Below are 10622 nucleotides of genomic sequence, written 5' to 3' on the forward strand. Positions count from 1 at the left end.
AAGAGTCGATTAACAAAAGGTAACAGCATGCTAAATTGCTGTAGAAGTAAAATGGGTGATATAAATACGTTATGCATGTTTTTATTTATAAGCAGAACTTACAAAAATATAGCATAACAATGAACACAAGTAAGAAATACCCGTGAGTAAATTAACATAAACTATTCACGTGCTCATGCACAAAACTATATTTTCTTTCTAAACTAAACATAATAAGATTTTATGTTTACATAAAGAAACACGTTAAACGTTAAGTATAAACATATACAGCATAACGGACAATGACAACGCTGTGCACAGTATTTTTACGTCTTGTGTTTATATAACATGGTTAATTAATGTATTTAAATACACATTCTTTCGAAGCTATTCGCGTACTCTTGCATAAAGACTATGAATGGTGTCATGCTCAGCGTGCATACTTTTACAGTAAATAAGTCAATTAACATAAACTAGTTACGTGCACATGCACAACAACTATCGATGATGACTTGCTCAGTGTGCAAACTTTTATACAAAAAAAGTCGAGTCAATAACCTATAATGGCGTATACATTTCATCACAATTTTTAAATACGGACAGTAAGTTTATATAACGAACATCTTGCTTATGTCCTTTTCATAAAACAAAAAAAGATTAATAACTATATACAGAACATTTAAAAAACTTTACGGAGTTGTTAATGGTATCCATAACATATTTTAAATGTATGTCTTTATCAACAAAATTATACATAATACTTATTAAGCAAGTTTGTGCATATCACGTTCATTAAAATGTCTGTCAATGTGCCTTATGCATAAATTACTTATGCCGAGCCTATGAATGTTCTCGATTTTTTCAAATTATATATGTTGATCAAAATGCATGGATTTGCATAATCAACATAGTTTCGAATACAATACAAATAATTGTACACACAGCGATATAGAAAAAACACAACGCTGATTAGCAAAATCAACAATGCAATCATTTACACTAAGGTGTAAAGATAACACTGTGTCCATACAGGTTTAAAACACAAGGAATCGTGGTTTACGCATGCGTTCGTGAGATAGTGTTCAATGAAAGAAAAGGTTATTTATGTTATGCTATAAACCTGTATATCAGCTTCGGCCAGTCTGCTCCCATCCAATGTTTGTTCTCTTCGTAGGAATTAGCCGGACTTCACCCTTCATTGATTTGTTGAATAGTTTTCCGTCCCACAACCAAACAGCTTCATTTTCAGACAATGTCCTTTTAATTGTCATCAGTACCTTTAGATTGATGTTTGTACAGTCTTTATTAATGTAAATGTTTTATCCTTTAACCTGCTTTCTCTTGGTCATTAAGATATTCCGTTTATTTCTCGCCACAAATTTAACAATAATCGGCCTTGTATATCCGTTTTTGACCTTGTCTAACCGATGTGATATATCAATGTTGCCGACTTGAAAATTGAGCCCTTCGATTGTCTGGTTTAAAATGTGCTACTACTTTCTGTGTTGTAGTTTCAGACTATTCGCGTGATGTTTGACCACTTTGTGTAGATTGTGCTTCTTCCGGTATACCAAATATACGGACATTATTTCTTCGGTTGTGTTATTTTGTGGAATAAAGTTAATCAGACTGATAATGAACATATTCTTGAATGTTAATTAAATCTGTTTTTGCTTGTTAACGGTTTTGTTCAACTTGTTTTTCTAGCAGCGTGATTTTTTCTTTGAGTTTGTTATTTTCCTTTTCCTTTTCAAATTATTTTCCTTTCGTAATTTCGATTCTATTTTCTACTGATTTTAGGCTCGTTCTTAGTTTGATTAAAGCTTAAATCTTTTCTGGAGAACAAGTTTTCTAGTTTTGTAGTTTTGTCTGCTAGTGCGTTTTTATGTCTGCCATTTCTTCAACTTGTGCCTTGTCAGCTTCAAATATGTCCGTTTAAAATATTTCACCTTTCGTTTTCTGATTTAAATCTGGGTCCCCTTCTTTTTCTGCGTTATTTTATTCTCCTGTATGTTAGTGTTGTTATTAGATTTAAAGCTCATGTCTAGCTCACTACTGCTGGAACCGTGTTTTCTTTAAGATGCATCAGGCATCTCATCGTTATGATCGCTGTACTTTTTTCATAACTATACTGTCATTTTGCTTTTGTATTTATAAAACTGGGCATGATTTACTCGTGCGTTGAGTCGAGATCGAGATACGTGCTCAATGGCCGCCTTTATCCAACTACCCTTTTACATTCTTATTATTCGTTTAAAACAATTAATTTCATTGGCTGAAATCGAGGTTCTCCTCTGACGTACCTGGGGAAAATCTTACCAACCAATCCGATGCAATTACGCAGGCGTTTACGCGGGTTAAATCCTCGATTTCATCGGGCATCCTGCTATAAATTCAGACGCTGGAGAAGGAAAGGGAAAGGAGGTCTACAGCCACCGATAGTTCTGCTTCGACGAGAGGTCTAAGTTATTCAACAGCCAACGTCAACGCGTATTCAAACCAAAGGTAAAGCTTAATTGTTTTATTGTTTTGCTTATAAATGGTATCGTTTAATTTTGTAAAATGCGAATTAATTGCTATTCTTTTCGTTCAATAAAAATGTGTGTTTACTAATGCACAGGGTGTTCGTGAGTTTTGGCGGGTATAGCGACATTCGAGGTCCGCTTTCAGGAGAGAACGCACGTTGTGGTTCAATATATTTTTAGCAGTAATTATTATACTCATTTTTAGTTTGAGAATATTAGTATTACTTCAGGTTTCAACGTACATTTTTCATATATAATTGTGCTGTTGGATGGGCGTGTTTATTACCGTGTATTTTTTCTATTTGACTAGTACGGGTTTCGCCCAATACTCGGCAACATGACATTTGACAAACGGGCACAGTTTTCAAGAGCTTTTTTTCTAGACATTCGAAAAAGAGGTTTTATCTGCTTGTTCCTGGGCGAGTCATGTTGCATTTGATATAAATCCTAGTTTAAGAAATAATGTGTTTTTTGGAGTTTCTTTAAATGCTATGCTTTGTTTGTGTGACAACATGTTTTAAATAGTTAAGAATGATTTTTTGTCCCTGGGTTTTGAATAATCTCTAAATGTACTTGTCTACTTACATAAATCCTGTTGGTAAAACGGCAACAATAAAAGCGGACCGCCTTCTACATTTGGTGTTTATTGTAATGTTTGTTGTCACTTGTTTGCCAGTAAGCAAATAAGTTATTTATTTTCGGACTAACGAAGTGAAGGAGGAAATAAGTATGGAGAACATGTCGTGTAAGGACACATCACTTCCTGAATGGTCAGAAGTGGGTGGGGTAATGTGAAAAAATAATTACTTATATTAACATTCTATATTAAGTAAGGAACACTATTGCCATTTACAATAATATATACTTCTGTGATAAATGAACTAGTTCTAATAAAATCTTTAAAAAAGAATGAATATCACCTGTTTTCACCGCATAAACCGCTTTCTTCTTGGGCCATTAAAGCCACACACCCTGAAATGAAATACATGACATAGAAAATTTAAGTATAAATAAGAAACATATTTTATCTATGCCAATTATAATATATCTGGTAACAAGGTAGAAATCAATCTCTTTTGCGCTTGTAAACTGAAAAAAATCGCTTTTGTCGAAAATGGACGTATACGTCTAGAAATCCTACTTTTGGTTTTAAAAACGTACCGTTTGAAAAATAATAAATTACTTTCTAACTATGCTATAGATTTAATTTGTCATGTAAAATGTCAATTAAAATATATCGGGTGGTTAAAAGGTAGAAATCCGTCTTTTTGCGCTGTATAACTTAAAACTAATCGCGTTTGCCGAAATGAACGAATACGTATAGAAATCCTACCTTCGCGAGTTTAAAATTAAAAAAAACTTGCTTACTAGGCTATAGATTTAAGGACAATTTTCACACTTTCAATTTGCATGTATATGTATTGATTAACAGGTACTTCATTTCAAGGTGTGTGGCTTAAGTCCTTATTTTCTTATTTTATTCATAAATCCACTGACACCAGCCGGAGCCTACACCACTAGAAGATAATGTTGGAGTATTATAAATTATAACGCACTAGAAACACTAAAAAAGGATCTTTTTTGTAAGAAAAAAACGAGTAAACAACTAAGAGTAAAAAATAGTAAACTTGTAAAAGTATGGTTGGCCAGAAACGGCTATTTTAAATTGTTTTAATTAAATAAACAGAAATATTGAAAATATTAAAATAACATCCCTTAAAATGTATTGATTATATTAATGTATATAATGATATATATAAATGTGTTTGTTAGAGTGGTGTTTTACAGTTTCCAAAATGTTTCAATCAAACTTATATTTGTCTTTTCTGGGCAAACATACTTTTGTCATACTATTTTGTTAACTAAAGTTGCGAACACTTTTTCTTACAAAAGGATCCTTTTTTAAGTGTATCTAGTGTGCTCTATGTAATAATACTCGATTAACACTATGTTCTACAGTGGTGTATGTTCCAGCTGGTGTCGGTGGATTTATGAATACAATAAGCAAAAGAGGACTTTGAATGCCCAAGAAGAAAGAGGTTTATAGGTGAAAAATGTCCTTAAAATACTCTTTTTATGTCCCCACCACTATTGTGGGGGACATATTGTGTTTGCCCTGTCTGTTGGTCTGTCTGTTGGTATGTTCGTTTGTTTGCTCCAACATTTACATTTTGCCATAATTTTTGCAATATTGAAGATAGCAACTTCATATTTGGCATACATGTGTATCTCTTGGAGCTGCACATTTTGAGTGGTGAAAGGTCATCCTTCAAGGTAAAAGGCCAAATATATAGCTTCAAAGCGGCACAGAAGAGGACATAGTGTTTCCGACAAACACATTTCTTGTTGAAAGATTTAATTAGAATTTGTTCAGGTTTCACTAAAGTATGTTATTTTAGTTGTGCATATTGTTCCATACTTTGTATGTGTGCTAATATAAGGAATAATTCGTGAACATTACCAAATCCACTTCTGACCGTTTTAAAAAGTGTCCGTTATGCTTTTGTTTGTTACAAAACATATATTGCTTTACTTAAAGGCAACCGACGCAGAAAACATTAAAGGTCGCACAAACTGGTCTTAAAAGATGAAAATCTTTTCATAGACCTGTTATCATATGGAGCTTTTTAAAGAACTTATTTATGTACTAAGAAAATGCACTTGTTGAATTAAGTATTAAACACATTTGATCGTTTTGGGGAATGTATTAATGTTTAATTTTACATATCATATATAACTTGCATTAATTTTTTAAGACAGTGGCCAGGTCTATTATTTTTATACTCCCGTTTTTAAAAACGGGACGTATTATAGTTTCACCCTTGGCGGGCGGCGGGCGGCGTCCACAGCAGTTTCCGCTATCTAATTCAAATAGTTTTCATCCGATCTTCACCAAACTTGGTCAGAAGTTGTGTCTAGACAATATCTAGGTCAAGTTCGAATATGGGTCATGCTGGGTCAAAAACTAGGTCACGGGGTTACTTAGTGCATTTCAAGGCTTAAGCATGGTGTCCGCTCTCTAATTGAAGTAGTTTGCATCCGATCTTCACCTAATTTGGTCAGAAGTTGTGTCTAGATGATATGTAGGATAAGTTCGAATACAGGTCATGCCTGGTCAAAAACGAGGTTACGAGGTTACTTAGTGCATTTGAAGCATTTAGCATGATGTCCGCTCTCTAATTGAAGTAGTTTTCATCCGATCTTCACCTCATTCGTTTACGAATCAAAGAGAAAATTGTTTATGTTGATGCGAAATGACTTTTGATTCTCCATCCTGACATTTGCAATTATTAGCTCGGCTGTTTTCGCAGAAAACCAGAGGTATTTCATAGCCAGCTCGTGTCGTCCGCCGTCCGGAGTTCGATGTCCGTCTTGCTAAACCCTTTACATTGGCTCTTAAATCAAAGTACTTCCACCTACAACTATTAAGCTTCATATGTAGATGCTTCATGATAAGTTCTAATCGCCACACCCATTTTTGGCTCACTAGGTTAAAGGTCAAGGTCACTGTGACCTCTAAAACAAGCTTTCATTTATAAAAAACTGCACCCGCAGCCGAGCGTTGGCATCCCGTTATGCAGTGCTCTTGTTCATTACTATGTTTACATCCTTATGATCACAAAGGATATGTACACATGCGCATCTGTGCATAATGCAATGCTAAACAAAATATTACTATAAAATACAATTTCATAATTGTCTTACTATCGCAATATGTGCGTATATGCCAATTAAGTAGAACGTAATTATCATAACACGATTACAATCAGATCCAGACCTGCTTCCTCATGTCTAATTTGAAAGATAAATACTGTTTCACATGTATAAAATTCAAGGTTTTTTCAGAGTTTTATAAAGCGCATCCCAACGTTTTTTTCCATATTTTTAATGTAACTGTATCATTTCTCATTTTTTGAACAGACAGCTTTCAAAACAAAACTAATTATACTTACCCGATATAATCGAACAAGAAAAGATCATTTCCAAGCGTAAAGAAAAATAAAACAAACTTGCCCGAATGAAGCCGTACATACTGGAGTACACTCCCATTATGAATGATAACATGAGCTAACATGGTATAAAACACTTGAGTGTAATCGTCTTTACACGACCTTAAGAATAATCCCCTGGCATATACGTGTATCTAAGCAAAAGTAATACTATTCAGTAAATGTGTATATATTTGAATGATTTGCAGGACAAAGATGCTGTTCGTGCTGATTCTAGCGATTGCCCTCACATCATGCGTCATGTGTGAGAGAAATGCTCTGGGCTTGGGTGCCAGAACGAACGAGGACATCGAACAACTAGATCACTCTCGCCGTTGGCTTGTGGCTCTTTTCAAGGGTGCCGTGCTGGGCTATCAGGGCGGCAGAGCCACCGGTTGGTGGAAAAGGGGAGGCGCTGATGTAAGTACAACCAAGTTATGTTTTGGTCAATTATGTTTTTTTGTGTATTCGGATTATCGCAGTTTTCTTCTGTATTTCAGTCGAATCACAGCAGTCAGATAACCTGCTCGCATTTTCCTACGATATCTAGTTTCCCAGTTTTAAGTACACATAAAAGTAACTTACAACATCACTACTTGAAATAAAGGTAAGGTGTGATTAGCCGTAGAAAGGATATCATAAAGAAGTAAAACTAATCACCCCATAAGTTATGCGGTCGCGCCGGGGATCAAACCCGCAATCCTCAGATCTGTAGTAAAGCGCTCCAGTAACTAAGCAAGGCGGCCCGAATTAGTCAATTATGTCAACCTTAAAATCGAGCTTTGGCGCCTTGTGTAAATTGCATAGTTTCTGCGATACATGACTCGGAAAGAACGTCCAGACACAGTCGAATATTGTAAGAAAGGATTTTGTACAATTAAGACCTTTGTATAGTAATGGAATTGTTTTTTTAACGAATGAGTCTTCTTGTAAAACAATATTTAATAATGCAAATCATATATCCGAATATAACGAAATACACATATTACATATGCGTTTAACTTTATATAATTTCTAACATAGTTTATAAATCAAGACTGTTATTTAACCTGTAACGGTCAATTACAAAAACATTGCTTTGATGAGTAATCATTCAATCAAATGGTGTGTGCGTGTGTTCGAGTAAACCTGATAAAACATTGGACATTGCAGGGGAGGATGGAGCGTTTCAAAGTGATGATTCAAGCGAATCCGTGCGCTTTCAACATTTACGATGCAAACGGGGATGGCGCGATAACATGGGAAGAGTTCGAAGCGATTTTTGGAGAAGGCGAAACAACACACAAATTGGCCGAGGCACTTGACGAATCCGGTGAGTTAATCTGGTATATATTTCAACCTCATAAGTCTTGCTCTATGAAAAGGGGGTTTAATGCATTTGCGTAACGTTACGTCTCGGATTAGCCTGTCCAGTTCGCACAGGCTAACAAGGGTCGAAACTTTCCGCTTGCATATAGTATTTTTCGTTTAAAGGAATACTCTTCTTTGCAATAATCCTGTTAAGGCGGAAAGTGTCGTCTCTGATAGCCATGTACGTACGCACATGCAATAAACCCCCTTTTCACAGAGCGAGGCTAATGTACACAAACTCAAACTCTCGTACACAATGTAACACGTGTTACACTGATCGGTCGCATAGAAATATTCCACTTATAATAATGCGCCTACTAGCGGAGCATATGTCCACTATTTGAGCTGTACTTTTATTATGATATACCATAATATATCATGTACATGTATTGTATAAAGCGATGTATATTTCCTTTAACTGGTCAGTGTTAAGATCGACAAACGATTTTTACAAAGCCGCAGTTCATATACTATATTAAAACATCGAAGATTGGCAATTTTAACTTCAATATTGTTTATTTGTTTTTAATACGTTCTTTTAATGCTCGAAATTAAGCTCTTTAATTTTTGTTACACAATTGTTGGGACATATTCGAGCAATATGTTTTTTCGATGAACATGTATCTTTTAATATCTCGGCGTTTAAAATTAGGACGTCATCAGGTCGCCGTCCGGCGTCAACAAAGTGCGAGTTTGTATTACGTCATGGACGACTAGTTAATTTATTTAGTTATTAATTGAATTTCTTACTATTTAAGCTTAATTCAAGATGTTTGCTTTAGCAAAATATAAGAAATTCTATGTATATGGCTTAAATTAAGTATACATAACGATATCTTTTTATATACATAACCATTACTGCTGCTTAGTACTGAAAATGCATGAAGATGATCTTAACATTTAATAATGTTTTGACTCTAAAGCGTTTTTATCAAAGGCGAGATGTGGGTGGTACTTTTGTAAGTTTCATTTGATCGTGCCTCAATCAGTTATTGCCTGTTGCTCTGGTTTGACCATTATGTAGTTTAATTTGCCGTGAATTGTCCGGTTCAAAGCGGTGGCCCCAGATGTTTTCACGACTGCTTGGTTGATATGCATTTGTGTTTCACGTTTATTAAATGTGTCGTATGTCATACCGATAGGCTTTTGTGTTTTGCAATTAATATTGGGCCAGATGCTATTATAATATTTATCTTCTGTTGATGCAGCTGAAGTTTCAATTATGTATGGGCCGCGCTCTGTGAAAAATGGGTTTAATGCGTGTGCGAATAGTGTCGTCCCAGATTAGCTTGTGAAGTCCCCACAGGCTTATCAGGGGCGACATTTCCGCCTCCATTGTATTTATCGTTTAACGAAGACTAATTTTGACGAAAATCCAGTTTAGGCGGAAAGTGTCGTCCCTGATAAGCCTGTGCGGACTGCACAGGTAATCTGTGACGCAACTTTACGCACATGCATTAAATATACCAATATATTTGGTACAATTACTTCAATGCTGATTTACTCAAACGTCTGCACTACTGAAGACATGCGTAATTAAGATACCCATTTGAAACTTTTTCCAAAAAATTAACATACTGTTGGGACTGTGGGCGATTTTAAATTTGTTTAAACATATTTATTTAAGCTCGATTGCATTGAAAGTACTTACTACCTAATTGAAACGCATTCTCGTCCGTTTCCTGGTACTAGAACCAGTACTTGGTGTTTTCTGGGTAGATCTAAAGAACACTCCCACAATGGGGATCGAACCCGTGACCTCCCGGTCGCTACGCGGAGACCATATAGATTACACCGCGGCGACATTGACTTTTAATGATACACGTTTTTCCGAAATACGCCACGCATTTTTGCTTGGTTGTCACGTGATGCCTCTTTTGCAGGTGACGGTATGGTGGACGAAAAGGAATTCAAGAAGGACATGCATAAATTTGTTGAAGGATGTTAAACTCGCGATGATCTATGCGTCCGGAATCGTGGGAAAGTTGCTGTTATACAATTATTTCTTACAGAATTGTTAATGATAACTGAATGCCTTATTATATCGAATGTTTACTTGACAGTTTGACAGTTTTTGCTAGCAGTAGGCTATTGTTCAAGTATGTATCCTTAATTCATTTCAAACTATACCCACTATGCACACTTAAATGCCTTTCAAATGAATAATGTATAGTCTCACATTAGCCACTTAATCATTTGTGCTTATTAAACAGAAATACGCTTTCGTTACACATTCTTACGTTTATCGGTGTTTTGCAGTCTTATTATTGTACATCAATCCTAATGCACATAAATTAACTTTAAGATTCTCATCTCATGGGTAGCGGGTAAATTTATACTTTTTTTATGTACTATACCATCTTAACAATTGATGATGGTCGATACCATATTGTGTTATTTTAACTTATAAATAATTAATTAATGCATTAACTTGCGCAAGTGTTACTTGGTTACTATATATTTGCTTTGATTGAATAAATATTTAGCATAAAACTTCTGTTTCTGTATCAATTGACATAACTTTATATACCTCCCCCACACTGCTTTGTCTCGGGAGCAGCAGTCTATAACTATAGCCAATCACAAGAAAAAGAAATCGAAAATAAATGAACTGCGCACGTGTACATTGTATGTTGCAGACCGAGACTTCATGGTGGAGAAATGTTTGAAGTTTTAATTTAATAGCTTACGGAATGTAGTAGTTTCATAAAAAAATATAATTTTATGCGAAGAAATCGACATAAAAACCCATCGACCGACCGATAGTGACTCCAATATA

At 35.2% G+C, this 10622-nt stretch overlaps 1 protein-coding gene across 1 annotated transcript; it reads left to right on the forward strand.

The window, feature by feature from the left end:
• Positions 1–2316: 2316 nt before the first annotated feature.
• On the forward strand, positions 2317–10336 carry LOC127876670 (uncharacterized). Its single transcript, XM_052422037.1, has 4 exons — positions 2317–2484; positions 6703–6913; positions 7646–7805; positions 9727–10336. Exons 2-4 carry the CDS (start codon positions 6710–6712, stop codon positions 9789–9791), a joined length of 429 nt encoding a protein of 142 aa, XP_052277997.1. The 5' UTR covers positions 2317–2484; positions 6703–6709; the 3' UTR covers positions 9792–10336.
• The last annotated feature ends 286 nt before the right edge of the window (positions 10337–10622 follow it).

This window comes from Dreissena polymorpha, chromosome 4 (assembly GCF_020536995.1).
Source record: "Dreissena polymorpha isolate Duluth1 chromosome 4, UMN_Dpol_1.0, whole genome shotgun sequence".
NCBI classification, from domain to species: Eukaryota; Metazoa; Mollusca; class Bivalvia; order Myida; family Dreissenidae; genus Dreissena; species Dreissena polymorpha.

Bases quoted from the DNA above. Each gene is read 5' to 3' on its own strand.
- LOC127876670 (XM_052422037.1), top strand. From the start codon at position 6,710: ATGCTGTTCGTGCTGATTCTAGCGATTGCCCTCACATCATGCGTCATG. The intron at 6,914-7,645 runs GTAAGTACAACC...TGGACATTGCAG, and splicing joins GGAAAAGGGGAGGCGCTGAT to GGGAGGATGGAGCGTTTCAA. The intron at 7,806-9,726 runs GTGAGTTAATCT...CCTCTTTTGCAG, and splicing joins CGAGGCACTTGACGAATCCG to GTGACGGTATGGTGGACGAA.